At 35.8% G+C, this 22499-nt stretch overlaps 1 protein-coding gene across 9 annotated transcripts in view; it reads right to left on the bottom strand.

Annotated features, from left to right (window-relative positions):
- Nucleotides 1-22499, bottom strand: part of METTL25 (methyltransferase like 25) — a 143796-nt gene that overhangs the window by 57271 nt on the left and 64026 nt on the right. For all 9 annotated transcript variants that reach the window (XR_004286733.1, XR_004286734.1, XM_032346883.1 and 6 more), the window contains exons 6-8: nt 18146-18240; nt 14497-14526; nt 9356-9429 (exon numbers count right to left, since the gene is read on the bottom strand). Coding sequence is in view for 7 of the 9 variants with exons in the window: in XM_032346883.1 (XP_032202774.1) it covers nt 9356-9429; nt 14497-14526; nt 18146-18240 (199 nt within the window). In the remaining 2 variants the exon portion in view is untranslated. The remainder of the gene's footprint in view (nt 1-9355; nt 9430-14496; nt 14527-18145; nt 18241-22499) is intronic.

Genomic DNA, 22499 nt, shown 5'->3' on the forward strand with positions numbered 1-22499 from the left:
TACCATGACACACCTCTTAAACTTATAACACCCTATTTTAAATTGGTAACAAATTAGTTTCAATAGAAATCACAAACTTTACACTTTCATTTCTTCTCCCCAACATACATTTTCCTTTTGTTACAATTTAAATCGTTTTATGTTGTGTAACTAATAACATTATTATAGTAGTTGTGGTTAGTTTTTAAACTTTTATTTTTTTTATTTTTTATTTTTTTTAAGATTTTATTTATTTATTTGACAGAGAGATCACAGTAGACAGAGAGGCAGGCAGAGAGAGAGAGAGGGAAGCAGGCTCCCTGCTGAGCAGAGAGCCCGATGCGGGACTCGATCCCAGGACCCTGAGATCATGACCTGAGCTGAAGGCAGCGGCTTAATCCACTGAGCCACCCAGGCGCCCAGTTTTTAAACTTTTAAACTGGAGTTTTAAGTGAACTATGCACCTTTATTACTATATTGCAGAATATAACTATATTATATATATATAACTATATAATATATAATATTTATCATTATCAATGGTTTATACTATATTTTTATGATTTAATATTCCTATACTTCCATTCAAAGAACTCTTATTTAGCATTCCTTATGAGGCAAGTCTAGTGGTAAAGAGCTCCTTCAGTTTTGTTTGTTCAGAAAAGACTTGATCCCTTCTTTGTTTCTGATGAACAGCTTTTCTAGGTATAGAATTCTTGTTTCACAATTCTTTTCTTTTTTTCAATATTTTCCATACATCATTCCATTCTTTTAGCCTGGAAAGTTTCTGCTGAGAAATCTGCCAACATTCTTATCAGAGGCTGTAACTTGTATATAACCCCTCTCTTCTCTTATTGCTCTTAAAATTCTTTGTCTTTGACTTCTGACAACTTAATTATGTCTTGTACTGCCACCTGGGTTCAATCTATATGAATTCCCTTGGATCTTAGGGATCAGGATGTCCTTTTCTCTCTCCAGGTTTGAGAAGTTTTCAGCCATTGTTGCCTTAAATATACTTTCTGTCCCTTTGTTTCTGATCTGGAATACTTACAATACTAACACTGTTTCTTTTCAATGTGTCCCATTTTGCCATAAGGTTTCTTCATTCTTTTCACTTTTTGCTTCTCTGACTGGGTAATTTTTAATGCCTTATCCTCTAGGTCACTGATTCTTCCTTCTGTATGAACAAGTCTACTATTGAAACTCTCTATGAAATTCTTCCATTCAATTATCATACGGTAGACCCTTGAATGCCATGGGTTAAGGATATTGAACTTCCATGTAGTTGAAAATCCATGTATAACTTTTGATTCCCCTAAAACATAACTACTAATAGTCTACTATTGACTGAAGCCGTACTTATAAACAGTCGATCAATACATATTTTATATGTATTGTGTACCATATTCTTACAATAAAGCTAGAGAAAAAAATGTTAAGAAAGTCATAAGGAAAATATGTTTATAGTACTATACTGTATTATCAAAAAAAATCTGTATGTAAGTGAATCTGTGAAGTTCAAACCCATGTTGTTTAAGGGTCTTCTGTACTTTTCAACTCTAGAATTTTTTTTTTAATGGCTGATTTTTCCTTGTCAAAATTCTCATTTTGTTCATGCACTGTATTCTGAATTTGCTTTTATTTGTTTGTGTTTTCTTGTAATTCACTAGATTTCCTTAAGAGGATTACTCTGAATTCTTTTTTGCTAGATCTCCATTTAAGATCACTTACTGGAACTTTACTAGTTTCCTTTGGTGGTATATTTATCTGATTTTTCATGACCCTTGATTCTTTATATTGGTATTTGAGCACTGGAGTAATTGGGCTCCTCTTTCACTTCACAGATTTTCTTTGATAGAGACCATTTATTACTCAGCTCAATTTGGCTTTCTGGGTTTGTCTACTGGTAACATCCACAGGTAGCACGGACTGCTATTATGGTCTATTTTGGGGTGAGGCAACTATTCAAGCTCTGAGGATGGGGAGTATGCCTCTGCTTGAGAATAGTTGGATAGAAATGTTGGCTTGGTTCTCTACTGTATGAGGCTATGGAATGGACTCCATGGTTGCCTGGATTCTCTAGTCATGCTAAATAGATGGTTTGTAGTATATGGGGCTATCATTAACTTCCTTGCCATGGCAGGGAAGCAGGATAAGACCCAGGGCCTATATAGCCCATTGTTTGGGGGCCCAAATCAGGCCAGAGTGTGCACTGAATTCCCTAGTCAGGTGATGTTACTGGTTTGATTCTGCAGCTAAAGGATGACATGGGCAGTAATCTCTGTTCAAGTGCCTCAAGAAGTAGGGCTGTTGAATGGGCTATGTGGCTTTCTGTGTGTTTCCTGGTTGGACAAGCTGAAGGCTGTATTCAGCAACGAGTGGGTCTATGAATTAGATTCCTTGTCCAGGTGCAGTGGGAGAAGCAACTTTAAAGTTGGGAGAGCTCTGGAGTTCCCTGGGGTTTAGTGGTTACCATTCAGTGTTCTCTAAAGTTGGGAAAGCTCTTTGCTGTCTTAACTCAAGCCAATCCACACCCCAAGTTCCCTAGCTGAAGAGGGCCACTTGCTTTGCTTTGTAAACTACTGGCTTTGCCTTTCTCTAGACTCAAGCATTGCTAGACCGCACACCTTCCTGGAGCTGCTGCCAGCCCTTTTGTTCAGATGGGTCAAAAAGACACATTCCACAGTGATGTTATCTGTCAACTCCCTTAACTAGGCAAGAGGGAAGAGGCTACTCCAAACTACTCTCCAAATTTTCCAATATTCTACTCTTCCCGAATAGGTTCTCCAGCTGGGAGGGACTGAAAGCTACCTTAACCCTTGGCCAAATTAATCTTCCTGTCTGTGCCTAATAAATCAATCCTTCATACTTGGTACTGGATTTGCTCTGGGGTTAATCAGCTCTGCCAGCCTGTCTCCTGGCTGGAGTGCCACTGAGCTTCCAGATGTTATCACCAACACTTATGGTCAGATGGCACTAAAAGATACTCTCAAAGGGGCAAACCAGGCTCTACAGATGGCAAAACTTCTCATCCAAGGATATGAATCAGTCAGAGGTGCATGTATCCCACTGAGTTTCCTGGTCAGAGTGAGCCCCTGACTTGGTTCTGCAGATGAGCAAATCCACCAATTGGGATTATTACTTGGGCACTACAGGTATGAACCTGGTCCGCCAATATCCATGTGCTGACTATTGCAACCCCTTTCCTCCTTCTCCATCTCAGTAAAATTATCAGGGGTTAAGCCCGCACAGACTTCCCTGCAATAACTGTGGGGCAAGATTAGAATATGGGCTTTCACAAAGTAACCCCCAATGCTGGTCGGGTGGCTGTGCCCCTGGGTTCTTTTCCTACTGGAGGAACGAGAGGCTCAGGGGAGAACTCTCCATATGCTGGCTACACTGGCTTGAGGGGAGAAGCAATGTAGTCAGCATGTAGCTGCTTCTCTTGCCCTTCTGATGAGTCTCTCTTGGTCTCTGAGGTACAGGGAGGTGCTTTGGCCTCAGCCGCATGTTCCAGGATTTTTTCAGTGGTGTCATATTTTTTAAGAGCTGCTAGTTGTTCTCATGAGGGGGAACAAAGTGAGGAACAACCTGTGTTGCAATCTTGGTGAAATCACTCCCTGCCCTGTAATTCTTAACTCTCTTGATTGGTCTTTGATGTTCTCAAACCAATTAAAAACAAATACACACACACACACACACCCCTTCAATGTTTTTTACTTTTCTCAGGATGGATTCTAATGATCTAGTCTGTCATTACTGGAAGTGGATTTCTATCACTGTCTTTGTCTTTTGCACATGCTATCCTGACTAGAATACAAAATACTTCTCTGTGGAAAAAGATCCTATGGATCTAGAACCTAACAGGCTGTCTGTCATATAAAAAATTAGTTGCCAGATTGAAAGAATAACAACGTGTAAGTCTTGGCAAGTAATGAGACTATTTGGTCCGATGATGGAAGAATAAAATTAAATATAACAGAGATTTACAAAGCTTGATAATGGTCATGGCATTCCTAGGTTTAACAAAAGAAGTCAAGATAAGAAAGAAAGAGGACTAGAAATGGTGGGGAGTTCACTTTCAGATACGCTGAATCTGATGTATTGGTAAGGTACTTAAGTAAAGTGGTAAGAATGTATACTTTATTCAATATATCAGTTGTGGGGGCGCCTGGGTGGCTCAGTGCGTTGGGCTTCTGTCTTTGGCTCGGGTCATGATCTCAGGGTCCTGAGATCGAACCCTGCTTCGGGCTCTCTGCTTGGCGGGGAGCCTGCTCCCCACCCCCTCGGCCGCCTGCCTCTCTGCCTACTTGTGATCTCTCTGTCAAATAAATAAATAAAATCTTAAAAAAAAAAAAAAGATATCAGTTGTGAGGGAAACTCGTAAGAGAAAGAGGAAATATTAAGAGACAGGCACTGAGTATAAAAATATTAGAGAACGTAATCTATAGAAACAAAGGCTTCACAGGCAACATAATGACAATAAAATCGTATCTTTCAATAATCACTCTCAATGTGAGAGGCCTAAATGCTCCCATAAAATGGCAGAGGGTTGCAGACTGGATAAAGACAGGACCCATTTATGTGCTGTCTACAAGAGACTCATTTTGAAGCTAAAGATACATCCAGACTTAAAGTGAAGGGATGGAGAACCATCTTTCATGCCAACAGACCTCAAAAGAAACCTGGGGTAGCAATTCTTACAACAGACATTAGATTTTAAACTAAAGACTATAGTTAGAGATATAGAAGAATACTATACCATTCTTAAAGGGTCTATCCAACAAGAAGATCTAACAATTGTAAATATCTATGCCCCCAACATGGGAGCAGCCAACAACATAAGCCAACTGTTAACCAAAATAAAGAGACATACTGATAATAATATGTTAATTGTAGGAGACCTCAACACATGACTCTCAGCAACAGACAGATCATCTAGGCAGAAAATCAACAAAGAAACAAAAGCTTTGAATGACACACTTGACCAGATGGACCTCACAGATGTATACAGAATATTCCACCCAAAGTTCCTTGTGTGCAGAATATTCAAGCACACATGGAACTTTCTCTAGAACAGACCACATACTGGGTCACATATCAGGTCTCAAGGTATAACAAAAGACAGATTATTCCCTGTATATTCTCAGACCACAATGCTTTGAAACTGGAACTCAATCACAAGAAAAAGTTTGGAAGAAATTCAAACACTTGGAAGCTAAAGACCATTCTGCTCAAGAATTTTTGGGTTAACCAGGAAATCAAGAATAACTTAATGGAAACCAATGAGAACAAAGACACATCAGTCCAAACCTATGGGATACAGCAAAGGTGGTCCTAAGGGGGAAATACATAGCCACCCAAGCCTCACTCAAAAAACCAGAAAAATCCCGAATAAACAAACTATCATTACATCTTAAAGATTTGGAGAATCAACAACAAATTAAGCCTAACCCATACCCAAGAAGGGAAATAATTAAGATTAGAGCAGAGATCAATGAATTAGAAACTGGAAAACAGTAGAACACATCAAGAAGACTAGAAGCTGGTTCTTTGAAAGAATTAATAAGATCAATAAACCACTGGCCAGGCTTATCCAAAAGAAAACAGAAAGGACCCAAATTAATAAAATTATGAATAAAAGGGGGAGAGATCATGACTAACACCAAGAAAATAAAAACAATTATTAGAAATTATTATCAACTGCTATATGCCAATAAATTAAGCAACCTGGAAGAAATGGATGCAGTCCCAGAAACCTATAAACTACCAAGACTGACACAGGAAGAAATGAACAACCTGAATAGACCAATAACCAGTAGCAAGATTGAAGCAGTGATCAAAAATCTACCAAAAGACAAGAATCCAGGACTTGATGGATTCCCTGGGGAATTCTACCAAACATTTGTAGAAGAAATAATATCTATTCTCCTGAAACTGTTTAAAAAAATAGAAACAGAAAGAAAATTTCCAGACTCACTCTGTGAGGCCAGCATTACCTTGATCTCCAAACCAGGAAAAGACCCCATCAAAAAGGAGAATTTTAGACGAATATCCTTGATGAATATGGATGCCAAGATTATCAACAAAATCCTAGATGATAGGATCCAACAGTACATTAAAAGGATTATCCACCAGACTAGGTGGGATTTATCCCTGGGATGCAAAAGTGGTTCAACATTTGCAAATCAATCAATGTGATAAAACACATAAATAAAAGAAGAGACGAGAACCACATGGTCCTCTCAATTGATACAGAAGAAACATCTAACAAAATACAGCATCCTTTCCTGATTAAAACTATTCAGAGTACAGAGATAGAGGAAACATTCCTCAACTTCATAAAAGTTTTATGAAAAACCCACAGCAAATATTGTTCTCAATGGGGTAAAGCTGAGAGCTTTTTCTCTTAAGATCAGGAACATGACAAGGGTGCCCACTCTCGCCACTATTATTCAACATAGTACTAGAGGTCCTAGCAACAGCAATCAGACAACAAAATGAAATAAAAGGTATTCAGATTGGCAAAGAAGTCAAACTCTGTCTCTTCACAGATAACATGATACTTTATGTGGAAAACCCAAAAGACTTCACCCCTAAATTACTAGAACTCATACAGCAATTCAGTAATGTGGCAGGATACAATCAATGTAAGAAATCAGTTGATTTCTTAGAAGTTAAAAATGTAACTGTACAAAGAGCAATTAGAGAATCGATTCCATTTCTAACAGCACCAAAAATGTAAGATACCTTGAAATAAACCAAAGAAACTATATGAACTATACTATAGGAACTACAGAATGCTCATTAAAGAGACTGAAGAAGACACAAAAAGATGGAAAAACATTCCATGCTCATGGATCAGAAGAATAAACATTGTTAAAATGTCAATGCTGCTCAGAGCAATCTACACTTTCAATGCCAACATGATCAAAATACCAATAGCATTTTTCAAAGTGCTAGAACAATCTTAACATTTGTATGGAAACAGAAAAGACCCTGAATCACCAAGGAAATGTGGAAAAGGAAAAACAAAGCTGGGGGCATCATGTTGTCTGATTTCAAGCTATATTACAAAGCTGTGACCACCAAGACAGCATGGTAGTGGCACAAAAACAGACACATAAACCAATGGAACAGAATAGAGAGCTGAGATATGGACCCCCAACTCCATGGTCAAATTATCTTTGACAAAACAGGAAAAAATATCTAATGGAAAAAAGACAGTCTTTTCAATAAATGGTGCTGGGAAAATTGGATAGCAATGTATAAAAGAATGAAACTTGACCATTCTCTTACACCATACACAAAGATAAACTCAAAATGGATGAAAGACCTCAGTGTGAGACAGGAATCTATCAAAATCCTAGAGGAGAGCATAGGCAGTACCCCAATGTTTATAACAGCAATGGCCACAACAGCCAAACTTTGGAAAGAGCCAAGATGCCTTTCAATACATGAATGGATAAAGAAGATGTGGTCCATATATACAATGGAATATTACTCAGCCATCAGAAAGGATGAATACCCAACTTTTGCATCAACATGGATGGGACTGGAGAAGATTATGCTAAGTGAAATAAGTGGAGCAGAGAAAGTCAATTATCATTCAGTTTCACTTATTTGTGGAACATAACAAATAGCATGGTGGGCATTAGGAGAAGGAAGGGAGAAATGAAGGGGGGAAATCCGAAGGGGAGATGAATGATGAGAGGCTATGGACTCCAAGAAACAAACTGAGGGTTTTGGAGAGGAGAAGGGTCGGGGGATAGGTTAGCCTGGTGATAGGTATAAGGAGGGCATGTATTGCATGGGGCACTAGGTGTTATACACAAACAACGAATCACGGAACACTACATAAAACTAATGATGGACTGTAATGATAGACTAACATAACATAATAAATATATATATATATTAGAGAATGTCTAGCTATACATAGGAGACAAGTAAGAGGAAGAATCTTTCATTAAATAGAAGACTGTGCACAGCAGGAAAAAGAAACTCAGAATGCAACTTAATGGAAGAGAAGGAGGACAAGCGTTTGGAAAAAAACCAATTATCAAATGGTCAAATGTGACTGAAAGGTCAGTCAGGCTCTGGAATGAAAGAAGTCTTATAATACATATTTTCTATCTTCTGAGTAGTAAAAGAAGGCAGGAACATGGAGGGCTGGAGGGTGTTCAATTTTCAAGTGAGAAGAAAGATTCACAAAAGAATGGAGACAATTTTAAGTTGTCATTAGGAGAATAAAAAAATTATAAAGAGATTTGAGGTCTCAAAAGAGGCAGACAGTCAATATTTGAGTGGACATAAATTTGCAAAATTATGTGACTTTTTTCAAGCAGGCTGGTATCTTGTGGTGAACTCCAGAGAAAGAACTACTTCGCAGGAAAGCATAAGAAATTCACTTGTAGACAATTCTGAAGATTGGTAAACATGGGAAAGGACATGGAGTCTGTAATCAGTTCTGGGAGTTATCTACATAGAAATGATAGTTTAAACTAATGTATGTATGTATTTATATGTCACAATTTCTATCAGTAAAAAAAGGTTATTTTCTCTCTTACAGAGAAATAATAACTAATCTAAAAGTAGTTTCTATCTCTGTTAATAGGTACGAATTTGTTTTCGAGAACCTTAAAATTGTCCTATTTTATTTTATTTTATTTTATTTTATTTTATTTTATTTTATTTTATGTTTTAAAGATTTTATTTATTTGACAGAGAGAGACACAGCGAGAGAGGGAACACAAGCAAGAGGAGCAGCAGAGGGAGAGGGAGAAGAAGGCTTCCCACCGAGCAGGGAGCCCGATGTGGGGCTCAATCCCAGGACCCTGGGATCATGACCTGAGCCAAAGGCACATGCTTAACGACTGAACCACCCAGGTGCCCCCAAATTGTCCTATTTTAACTTGAAGAGTAATCCTATTGCAACCAAATGGTTATCAGAATCCTAAAATTGTAATTAGCAAGAGCATATTGTTGAAATTTGCCAGAATTGCAAATGTAAGCTTGAGTATAACAGTTACTGAACCAATGTATTATGGAAAAATTCTCCCATCCCTGACTCTTTGTCTATACAATGAATTACTTACATATAACATTTCAGTGCTTCTAAAATTCTAAATTACAATAGACACAGACTACTTTATCATGACACCAACTTTTCAGAACAAAAAGGAATCATTAGAGTCCCCACTTTAATAATGATTAACCTAAGATACAGTTGCTGCATACTTCTTTATTACTACAGACATTATGCTCAGATTCAAAGCTTCTTCTACCAGTAATAGAGACCCTGAATAAATTCACCTGGGCTAAAAGTCACTTCACTTACAAGACAACACAGTTACTCTTATTAAAATTTTCATACCATTTGGTGATGCCATAGCATTCTTTAATAATATCCTGAAGGACGGCTCGAAAGAAGAGAGATTCAGTAGGCAGCTGAAAAAAATGTAAATACATATGAGCACGAGAAACAAAAAACATAAATCGAATCAATACTAGAGAATCAGGATCATAAGTGAATGTTAGAAACCTGACGTTGTTGCAAAACAGAGGATACTTTAAAAATTTTTCTAAGTTACATTAAAACCCTGAGACTAATACTCACTGAGGAAGTGATTCTGCAGGAAAATAGAGGAAACTATAAGAGAAATGGCAGTGAATGAGGAAGAAAAAGCAAAATTAAAGAAAAATGAGCTAATGGCTCAAATGGAGTGCCGTTCAATTTGAAATGTGGAAATACGATGGAATACTATGTAACCATCAAAAGAAATGAAATCTTCCAATTTGCAACAACGTGGGTGGAACTAGAGGGTATTATGCTCAGTGAAATAAGTCAGTCAGAGAAAGAAAATTATCATATGATCTCTCTGATATGAGGCATTTGAGAGGCAGGGCAGAGGGTTTTGGGGGGTTGGAAAGGAAAAAAGGAAACAAGATGGGATCGGGAGGGAGACAAACCATGAGACGCTCTTAATCTCACAAAACAAACTGAGGGTTGCTGGGAGTGAGAGGGATAGGGACAGGGTGGTGGAATTATGGACATTGCGGAGGGTATATGCTATGGTGAGTGCTGTGAAATGTATAAGCCTTTACAGACCTGTACCCTTGGGGCAAATAATATATTATATATTAATAAAAAATTAAAAAAAATAAAATGTGGAAATAAACATTCAGGATCACCAAATCATTTCTGGAGCCTGTAAGAGAGCAGTCAGGGAGCATAAGTGCACAAGAGAAGAGAACATGGATTTGTCCTAATGGCGGTAGAAGAGAGATAGTATCACTTAGAATTCACACCTGAAAGAGAAGGTACTATTCTAACTAAGGACATTCTAAAAATATGTCTGAGGTCTGAAAGGTCATAGCACTGGCTACTCTAGAGTTTGAAAGGGCATCTTTGGAAAGGTTAGGATCAGGTGTCCATGAAGGTTTTCCAAAGGGAAGAGAGTATGGCGGAAGAGAAAGGTTCCAGTGAATGATGGTATTTCTGAAGAAGCAGAGGTTAAAAAAAAAGGTATTATACATAACATAAAACACTTCACTGAAAAAATGGAAGTGGTAATCAAACTAAAAAACTACAAAAGTTACCCAAACTCCAACCACATCCCCACAGACCTCCTAATATTGACAGTATAAGTAAATCCAATATAAAATATCAAATACTGTATGGTGACTAACATAACATAGTAAAATTAAAAAAAAAAAAAAGAAATATCAAGATCAGCAAGAACTCTGGTTCCATGCCAAGTTACTAATGAAAAAAAAAAAAAGAAAGAAAGAAAGAAAGAAAAGGTAAGAAAACAGAAAAGAAAAGAAAAGAAAAATGAGCCAGAATAGAGGGAGGTCAACAATATTGAATGGTTCTGATAAGACTAATAAGGTGAAAACTCCATACTGTGCAGTGACTCCTAAAGTTTTGTTTTTTTTTTTAAAGATTTTATTTATTTATTTGACAGACAGAGATCGCAAGTAGGCAGAGAGGCAGGCAGAGAGAGAGGAGGAAGCAGGCTCCCTGCTGAGCAGAGAGCCAGATGTGGGGCTCGATCCTAGCACCTGAGATCATGACCTGAGCCGAAGGCAGAGGCTTTAATCCACTGAGCCACCCAGTTGCCCCGACTCGTAAAGTTTTAAAGACAGAGGTCAGTATATATTTTCTGAGTTATCCTTTTTTAAGTTCTAGTCTCCTTCAGTGCACAAAACTGTTATTTTTATCTGCTTGGATTCCAATGGAGTTAAGCACAAAATAAAATCAGAAACCCTACTGCCTCTCCACTCACCTTACCTCAAGTTCCTACACTGTGGGCCCCTAGTGCTGAAACTACAAAAAAACACAAGTTGGGAGTTGAGAGTTAACTTATTATTTCTCCGCTCGTCACCTAATGGCACTGCCTTCTTAAGTCACTGGGCAAAGTCTGACTTGCAGGATCTTGATAGGACACTTGGAAAGAACACATGGTATATCCTTTATGGATGGTGGGAATAGTGGGGAGAGGGTGATTCTAGTCATAAATGGGGTTAGAAATACCACAGTCTCCAATTCAGCTCCTAACATAACACCCTGACAGCAGATATACACACATACTTGAGTGCCCACTATAAAATTTATATCCTTCAAAAGATACACTTCTTATATAAAATTTCTTTCTAAATACCACTCATTGACTTAAGACAAACTAATTTCTAAAGTTTTTTTTCTGGAAGACTGCTCCAAAACATTTCATTCTAAATTTCCCATCTCTGGATATACTTTTCATTTGGCATTTTTTCATCTTAAGTAATTCTTTTTTGTAGTACCAAAAATCTATCTGTTCCTCACTTTCCCCAAATCCCTTCAGTTTTCTCACAAAAATGCTGAAATCTCTTTTCATACATTAACACCTATTATTCTATTGATATTTAAGGCATTCTGGGAAATACAACATTACATGAAGTAAAATATTAGCATCAGTATTATAAATGGCTTACAAAGTTCTTAATTTTTATATGGTTAGCTATCTAATAAATAGGAAGTTTAATTTTATGTAAATATTATATGCAAGTCTAAAAATAGTCAAGCTGCTATTTGAACTGAAGAAGCCTAGCTCAGATGTCCCTGTACCAAGCCATGATGCTCTTTTGCCTCTTGGACACTTGAGCAGGGATGAGGTATCATTAGTTTTATTATGCACTTCATTTGGGGAAAAAAACCTCTTAAAAATATGGTGTGCCGGGCGCCTGGGTGGCTCAGTTGGTTGGACGACTGCCTTCAGCTCAGGTCATGATCCTGGAGTCCCGGGATCGAGTCCCACATCGGGCTCCCAGCTCCATGGGGAGTCTGCTTCTCCCTCTGACCTTCTCCTCGCTCATGCTCTCTCTCACTGTCTCTCTCTCAAATAAATAAATAAAGTCTTCAAAAAAAATTAAAAAAAAAAAAAATATGGTGTGCCTTGGTGGCTCAGTCTTTAAGGGGTGACTCTTGACTTCGGCTCAGGTCATGATCTCAGGGTCCTGGGATTGAGTCCCTTGTCCAGCTCCATGCTCAGTGGGGAACCTGCTTAAGGATTCTTTCTCCCCCCTCCCCTTCCGTCCACTCTTTCTTTCTCTCTAAAAACAAAAACCAAAACAAAAACCAAAAAAACAAAAAACCTCTTAAAAATAAAGCTTTCCAGGGCACCTGGGTGGCTCAGTGCTTTAAGCCTCTGCCTTCCGCTCAGGTCATGATCTCAGGGTCCTGGGATGGAGCCCTGCATTGGGCTCTCTGCTCAGCAGGGAGCCTGCTTCCCCCTCTCTCTGCCTGCCTCTCTGCCTACTTGTGACCTTTCTCTCTCTGTCATATAAATAAATAAAATCTTTAAAAAATATTAAAGCTTTTCATTCCCTACATAAAATTTGAGAAAAAATTACATAAACAGCATCAAGATAATTCAGAAATAAATGTATATTTATACTGTCATTAAAAACTGGTTGAAGATGTCCAAATAAAAAACCAAAAAAAAAAAAACCCCAAAACTCCAAAACCCCAAGAAATGCATTTAAATAAGAGATCACACAGAAATGCATACAGAAATACAAACAGGATAGACTAAATCATCATTCCCAAGTTATCCTGAGTAAATAAGAGCTTTACAGCTATTTCCTAAGAAAAAGGGAAGAGAGTTATGAAGTATCTTCAAATGTGCATTCCTAGAATAACTAGGACTATCCACCCTGGTAAAGATGGAGCGGGGTAAGCGGGAATGGAATCAACATCTCCCCCGCACTGTGTGTCTGACTATTTCAAGAATAAACTGGATGTGGCTCAGAGTTTGCTTTCTTTCCTTCACAAGTGATAAATCAACTTAACACTTTAATGCATCTTAAATGGGAGGGAGCAAAAAGAGCACATCCTTAAAGTATATTATCTTAGGCATGCATTTTACAGGTCTAGTGGAAAGGGCACTAAGCCAGAAGTCAGTGACTCTGCAATTAATTAAGGGAGCTAGAATGCACTGTTAAACTTCTGCTGTGTATCATGTTCTCATGCAAGTTTGGGATAATACTCAACTTGTAAGATTGACTGTAAACATGAGTAAGCACTTGGGAAATTGAAAAACATCACAAAAATGCACAGGAACATTATTATGATAAAGGCTCTTTCCTCTTCTATATTCCTAAGGAACCACCAGGTTGATAGGCAATATACCAGGAGTTTGAGACTAAAGCCCACACACCTAAATATGCTCTAATGCCTTTAAAAATAAGTTTTTATCAACTTTTAGATATGTATTGTGAGTACATTTTTTTAAAGTTCTTAGCATTGTGCCTAGTAAGTACTCAGTAAATGGTATTTGTTGCTGTTGTCATTTTCAAATTATTATTATTTTAAAAAATTCAAATTTACATTAATGATCTTTTTTAAAAAAGTAAAATACTGATTTCTAAAATTTAGGTCTAACAAGAAAACTCTTGTGAAAAGTTTAAAAAGAACTCTTAAAAATTTTTTAGAAATTCTTAGTACATTTCATGAATTATAATGTAGAGGATAAGGCAATTACATGGATATTCTGGGGAGACTTTTAACTTCCTTTTGTATGTACAAGCCCACTTGGCTATTTCAACTAGTGATTAATCAAGGAAAAAAAGTTAAACAACAACAAAATGTGTGTTTTGGACTATAGGTAAATAATGAACTGAATGCTATTCCATATATACCTCTTGAACTAAGTCCATAAAAGCCTAATAGTTAGCAACAGCAGTCTTTAGAAATATTTATAGACTGTTTAGTATATTATGAAGAAATGAGACATTAGTACAAGAATATAATGTAGAAGTTTTCTTAAAAGTTCAATTTACTTTTTCTGAAAGTTCACTTTTCTTTTCAAGTAAACTTATAGAAAATGTATACATTTGAATATGAAGAGGTGAAAGAAGAGGTGATATTTATTAAAAGTCATCAGGCTTTAAGTTCATCAGCAGGTCATGTACACAGTCTTTAAGAAAACTATCATCTCCATCTGTTGTATTAGAGTAAGCATTCTTACTTACCCCTTGGCCAACTGCAACTCGTTCCAATGCCTTTGGAGAAAAAATAAGACAGAGACTGCTCATATTTTTAGTCTTACCTTATAAGACTTATAAACACATTATATAAGGGCTTATAAAAGTGACACTTAAAAAGATTAATTAAGTGACAACATGTAAGTTTATACATTTAAAAATGTTAATGTCATTAACATTGTTAACTGGTTTACTTGTATAATTTATGGTTGATTTATAATAGGTGTGTGTCACGTACACAAGCACAAACATACCTCAACTATATACACTCCTTGAATTTTAGAAAAAATAAGAAAACAGAAAAGAAATGAAATAATTTTTAGTTTAGTTAAAACAATCAAATAAATCCAAAACTACTATTTTTTAATCCAAAGCTATTATTATGTATGTATGTGTGTGTATATATATATATATGTTTACATATTATTTTAAACTTATTTTCACCTAATTATTTTAAAAACATGTTTCGTATTTTATTATATACGGTTATATTGAACAGAATGTAGTTGAAAACTTAGTTCAGCGAAGTATGTATAGTTGGGATCTGCCTGATCTGTAAATTCAAATCAAGTTCGCATATGTTCAAGTGCCCAGTAAAACAAATAATACATATTTTTACAATTTTATATAGAGATAGTTTTATATTTATATTTAAGATCCAGAACATTTTTAGAAAATGTTTCTTAATATTTCTAATAAATACTCATAATGCAACACATATGAAAGAGATATATGAAAGACTCGCCATAATTTAAATACGGAATAGAGGCTTCTAAAACTTTCATTTTTTAAGAGACACACATTTCCACACTTACATAGTTTTATAACTGAATTAGATTAAGATATGTTAATATTTAACTTTCTTTTAAAAATTCTAATCAAAATATTTCAAACACAAAGTAGTAAAATAAAGTAGATCTGCATATATTTCCTATTCAATTTTAAAATACTCATTTTTGCTTCAGATTGCTATTCCTCATAAATAATACTTATAAGATAGAGCTGAATCATATACTTCTAAAACTAATTTACAGATTATCCTGTGTACGCACAATTTTTGCAGCTGTACAAGCTCACTGACAAGGTAAAGTACTCGCCACAAGTTGTATAGCTAGTTAGCAGTGAGCAGGAGGCAAAAACTTGTTCTTTAAACCCTGATTAACTTCTCCTGCCCTCGCACCATGAAGATTTAGTGAGAAAATGAGTTCCCTGTATAAAAAGTTGCTTCACAGAAAGTGTTCAAAGAAAAAAAAGGCAATTTTTCCATTGATTTGAAGGATACCTTCACTGAACATCTAGAGCCACAGATTTATGAATATAGGCGAAAGACACTATGTAATTTTCTTATTAAATTAAACAGCAAGAGGCCCAGAATAAATTTATTATTGAAGAAAACACTGATTTTCATTTACGGTACTGTTTGTGCTCATTTCAGATAGATTTTTGTGTTACAGCTTTTGCTAAAAGACTGAACTGAACAAAGAAACAATAATTTTTAATAAGTTGCTTGGTGTTGGTAAGAATATCTGCTTTTAGATAAGTATAACTAGTTAAAAGTAGTCAATAACAAGACTACTTTTAGTATGTGTTGCTGATGAGGGATTTTAGAAATATAAACCATAAATTATGATGACATAATAAAAGATAACCAGGTAGGTGATAAGAAGTTTCTTGCAAACATTAATATTTTTCTTGGCCAATAAATAAAGATAATGAAGAAAATAAACCAAGTGTTCATATCATACTAATCTACAATATTTTGCAGTTTTATCAGGGTTAAAGTATGCTGACAGGATTAAACTAATCTAATTAAAATTTTATCTCTGGTTAGCAGCCTTAACAATTTATCTCAAAGTGTCACCAGAAAGGTCTCTTTCTCTCTTTTTTAACCCCGGAGGTTTTGATTACTTGTGGAAAAGGTCAGGTATGGTACAAAAGGCAATAAAAAAATGCACCAAAAAACCTGTTTCTTGGACTCCAAAAAAGAGGCCAAGGTAGCTAGGGACTGGGATGGAGCCAAGGAGAGGGGCATTCCATAGGAAGCTGACATTAGTCTGGAAAAGTTATTAAGTGCAGTGTGGTCTATACATTCTATATTCTGAAATTCATTTTTCAAAATGTTTCATTTTGTTTTTTTGAATGTTTATTTTCATAGCAACCATTTTTGTTTTGTGAATGCAATATATTCTTTTATCTAAGAGATATTAATAGTTATTTTACATTATTTTATTTTATTTAGTCTCCATTTCCTCCAAGTTTCTTTTCTTCTGCTTACCTGATCTCTGTTCTTTCATGTTAGACTTTCTTTAGACACCTAGTGATTCTTGGTTCTCTGCTGATAATTAAAATGGGGGTATCATAAACCTGATTAGAGGTATTATGCTTTTGAGTGAGGACTGTTAATTGTGGGCTTCATCATAAAGGTGACATACGTCCTGCTTTATTGTAAAATCCCTGATGCCAATATCATTAGGTCTTTTCTCTTAGGCTAGTGAGATTCCCTAGGAAAGCCTAGGGAATTTCATTTTATTTTTTTTCTTAGTTTTTTTTTTTTTTTTTTTTAAGATTTTATTCACTCACTTGTCAGTGAGAGAGAGCACAAGCCGGGGGAGAAGCAGGCTCCCCACTGAGCAAGGAGCCTGATGTGGGACTGGATCTTAGGACCCTGGGATCACGACCTGAACCAAAGGCAGATGCTTAACTGACTGAGCCACCCAGGTGTCCCAGGAGAGGCTATTTTAATTTCTTGCCTGAAGGGTATAATTCTGGTTGCCAGCATTCTTAGAACCAAAGTAATTCCAAGAATGACCTGTCACAAATACATGATCTGGAACAAATACCACTAACAGACACAATGAAAGAACAATACAATTTCTAAGAAAAGCAATTTAAGAAGACTTACAAAAATTATTATTTGAGCATAAGTAGATTTCTAAAATAATTCTAGGATCCATGACCTAGAACACTAGTGTACTATTTATTATATTGCTGTGTAACTGGAATAAAAATAATGGCCACAGAAATTAATTTATCTTGGGATTGGACACTACATTATTAACTAGCCATATTTTAAATTTCTCATGATAAAAAGTAACTTACACTTTTTAACTTGCTTTTATCCTTTGTAAACTAATATAGGCCCACGAACAGAGAATACCACATGCTAAAGTGTTCTAGGTCTAAGGGCATTAGCCAAATTAGGCACTTTAAAAGTTTTATTTAAGTAGATAGTTGCTTCATATTCCAGATAGCTTATTAATATTTTTCCTATTCTATAAAAAATAAAGGGACCAAATGATCTACTACAAACACACACAAACATAGCACAGAACTGTGAATAAAGCACTGAACTAATTCTGTATTTAATACTTGGTAGCTGGTATATTATCTATGATAATTAAAGTAATAATATATAAAAATTATAAGTAAAAAAGTATAATGATAAACTGTTACCAATTGTAAAGTAGTAGATAATGTTGGGAGGGCAAGTCATTTTTTTCTTAAAATTTGCAATGCACAAAAGTATTAATAATGATGCTCTGCAAAACTTGGCATTTAATTCATGACATTAGCCAACAATAATAAATTCCTCAAAATCTGGATAAAGCTCTTAGTCCAGAAAAAAACATAATCATACCAAACATGCTGACATTCTGGCATTACGACCACAGCACCATCTCTCTTCCTTTAAATACTGGCACATTGGAAATCCCCACTTTTCTTGGGTACTTTCTGCAGATGGGGGAAAAATATGGATTATTTAAATAAGATTCTTCCTCTTTCAGTTAAAGTAAACAATCTATTGAGAAAGAAAAGCAGTCATTGAGAGTCAAACAGTAGTTAAACAAGGAGGTAGTAATGTTTAACAGTTCATTCCAATCTGTTAATTGAAAGCATATTAATGTTATGAAAGTGGTATTTTCAACAACAGCTGTTTTGTGTTTAAGCTTTAGGTCTGATACTAACCAAATTGCCAAAATTATTTTTCTAAGATTTAGCAAAAGCAATTTAAAATGGAAGTACTCTTCATGTTCAGTGTAACTACAGGAAATAAGTAATGAGATACTGGATATTTACTGCTGAACTGACTTTCTAAAAAAGTGATTTATTAAATGACATGTGGTAATTTATTATAGAACAATATTAATTCATCCCTAATAATGATGAAACCTCAATTTTTTTTCAGCTGCTATATTCAATTTCCAGGAAAAGAGCAGCTGTATAAGCTCTTCTTTCTTCATTATATTAACAGGCTGTAATATTTTCAATTGTGATGCAGTTTGGCTCAGTTGCATATATGGTTTAACTAAAAACAACAAAAATCAACATTCACTGCTTAATCACACATATCTTTTGCCTAACTCACAGAGTTGCAAATGCAATCTGCTGATGTTCAAACCCTTAATGCAGCACTACTAATTACACAGGGATTTTGAAAAGGAAAACAAATTTCTTTTTTAAATTCAAGCCTAAAAAATAAGAGCTTAAATTTATCAAGACTGTGAGAACTTAGGTTAAAAAGTAAAAATAGAACTAAAACTTTGAAAACATAAAAACACTTCAAAAGAAAATACTGATTAAAAAGTAAATAAAAATTAAACAAAAAGAAAATAATGTTGAAGTAGAATTCATGAAGTAAATTTCGCTGCTATGAAGGATGACTTTTGATTAAAATAGTGAAAGTTTAAATTTCATGCAGATCATATGCCTGTGAAAGTGGTTTCTTTCATTCATAAATTAAGATTTATAACAGACCTTACTGATAATCAGTTGGAAGATACAGACCTTTCCCTGGGAATATAAATAATAATAATGCTAATGTTTATGCAGCACTTAATATTGTGAGGTAATACTGTAAATACTTCAAATGTATTAACTACAGCAACTCTATGAAGTAGGTACACTATTATTCTCATGGCTTAGCTAGGGAAACTAAGCATAGGCTGGTTAAGTAAATTGTCTAAGTTGCAAAATCAAGCACATGGTGGGATAGGGTTTAAACAGAGGCAATCGGAGGGACTCCAGAAGCCATGCTCTTAACCACCAAGCTATATAAACAATTTCAACTACACATGCACAAGACTTCTGGAGCCTTAACGCCCTTCCAGGTTCTGGGGACCTTGGACTACTTCCTCTATTTCCAAAATGACTTGAAATAGCAGTTTGAGTCTTACTTAAGGCTTTACAATTTGACTGAGACATGATTACTACTAAATAAAAGAAATTACTACAAGGTTTTTTATTCTTCTAACCAATTTCTATTTCTAACCATTTCTAACCAAAATGAGAAATATCTAGATCTTACTATAAAGCATAAGGCGCTAGAGAGATGGGTTTGTGTTATTTTACTCAGAATAGTTAGGAAAGGTGCTAACCAATAAAAAAGCTATATTTTCCCTTTCCCCCAGCCATTGTTTCTTATAGACAGGAATAGAGATCAAAGGTATGATGGGATTAGTCTTGGCAGTCCGTAGACAGTGGTAAAGCTGTAAGTGTATTGCAGAGGTATGATAGGTGGGAATTATTCAGAGGAATACTGAGTTCTGGGATTCCCAGATTTCTAGTAATAAAGGGAAGATGAAGGCAGGGATACATTTGACCTCTGGTATCTCTCTTCATTTCAGATGACACAAATATGGAAGCCAACAGCAGAGGTGGCTGAGCACATGGGGCTATCATTAGAAAAACGGAGACTAGTAAAAGATGTTTTTTTATTGCATGTTCACTAACTTGTATTGATGAAGGTATTGAGAGTAAAGAATGGCTATGGTGTTCCGAAGGGCCCATAAAGCTATCTTTTCCACTACAATAAAGGCCTACAGAAGGATACTTATTGCATATAAGGGAGCTTCCTCTCCAACCCTGCATAACTGTGATAGCAGAAGCACAATGTTATTTGATATATATGGCTCCCTGAATCTTTAGCCAAAACACCTAAGATCCTAGGGCTTTTACAGTTTATAGCAATTGCCAGCCTTGGTTTAGGGTTATGTAAAATCCCATCAAAGCCTCCTTCCTTGGGACACCTCGTGGTTGTGGAATCTCCTTGAAGTTTTCTGAATCTACATCACAGTTTCCTCTGTGGTTGAGGTCATGGTGGCCTCACAGCTCTGCTCCTTTTTTAAAATTAAGTGCAAACAACTGTTAGAAAGGCAGGACATCCTCAAAGTCAAACAAAGCCTTTCAAGTACAGGTTCAATATTATCTTTGGAATCCATTTCAGCAGCTTCATTCTGACTGCAGTGAAGAAGGAGGCTCACTTCTATGTCCCGAATCAAAGTCACAGAGCTCGAGGTTTCTACTGGTATGTATCAATCCCTTAGTTAACTCTGTTCATACATTTAAATCTAGTCACACTGAGCATTAACCTCTCTTACCAGTTGCTTTTCCCTAGGATCATTTCAGGATATCTTTAAATGATAATTTTGGAATAGATGAAGACTCATTTTTTTTCTTTTATCCAATTTCTTTTTTGTTGGCTTTAGAAATCCATTAATCTCATAAAAGGAGAGCTTCTACTAGTTCTTCCTACTAGTTCTTCCTACTAGTTCTTCCTTCCTGTGTTAGTAATATTATCTTAATTAAGATAATATTAAGTTTATTAAGTTTAAGTTCTTAAGTTTTAACTTAAGAACCATCTTCTATTATTCTTTCCTTTAATCCCTAAGTTCTTATATATACAACCTTTTAATTATACCTGCTTTTCTTTTTCTATCTTCATTAGCTCATGACTGGGTAAATGTAATACCTACTTACTAATTCTCCATTTCTCTTTCCTTTTATCTTGTCCATTCTTTATATATATCCTTTATATTAAGAAGAACATTATCTTTTTAAAATAGACACATCTAACCATGTCATTCCAATAGTTCTTGTTTCCCTCACCACTAGCACCTATGAGACAAAACCTAATGGGTATTTTTCTTACTGTGGATTTTCAGGAGGTTCTGATACTCCTTTTATAATATTCTCTCCCTCTGGTTCCATGATACCATGCATGCTCTCTTACTTGTGTCTAATGCTCTTCATATCCCCTGATAGTTTGTTATTTTGTGTCTACTTAATGTTCATAAGGATTATTCCTATCTCCCCTTTATGCTTTTTTGAAGACCAATTCAAACTCAAATGATTTCAGTTGGTATATAAATGTATGAAGCAGCTAGATAGAATAAAATAAGTACTAATCAATTTGTATAGTAACTAAATATCTCATTTGGTCAATCTTACTGCTATTTAAAGCATAATTTGGGCATAATACAACAGTCAAACTTGCCCAAAATGAGTCTGGGGGCACCCACGTGAGAGCCAGTGTGTAACCCCTGCTTTATCTGTATGCTTTCCCTAGGCAATCTTACCTGTATCTCAATATACACTGAATATTCCTTTAGTAATTTCCTAGGGCTGCTATAACAAATTACTATATACTTGGTAGCTTAAAGCAACAGAAAGGTATTCTCTTACAGTTCTGGAGGCTAGAAATCTGAAATCAAGGTATGGGCTGGGCCATGCTCTCTTTGAAGGCTCTAGGGAAGAATCCTTTCCTTGCCCCTTCCTGGCCTCTGATGGTTGTTGGCAATCCTTGGCATTCCTTGGCTTGTAGCTGTACCATTCCCTCTGTGTCTCTCTGCATTCTCACCTCTTTTTATAAGGACATTCACCACTGGATTTAAGGCCCACCCTATTCCAGTATGACCTTATCCTAACTAATCACATCTATAAATACCCTATTTCTAAACAAGGTCACATTCTGAAGTTCTGAGTTGATGTGACTTTTGGGAGACACCATTCAAGCTACTCCAATTCCTAAATTATATCTTCAACCTCTTCTCTAAGATCTAATTCTGCATCATGAATACCCTAACTACCATCTCCAAATAGATATATCATGGGCACCTGATGATCAACATGTCCAAAATCTAAATAACTGAATGACACAAAACCAGATATCCTAAAGTTTCCTATTTTCATGACTGGCAACAACATTTATTCAT

This window comes from Mustela erminea, chromosome 6 (assembly GCF_009829155.1).
Source record: "Mustela erminea isolate mMusErm1 chromosome 6, mMusErm1.Pri, whole genome shotgun sequence".
In the NCBI taxonomy this organism is placed as follows: domain Eukaryota; kingdom Metazoa; phylum Chordata; class Mammalia; order Carnivora; family Mustelidae; genus Mustela; species Mustela erminea.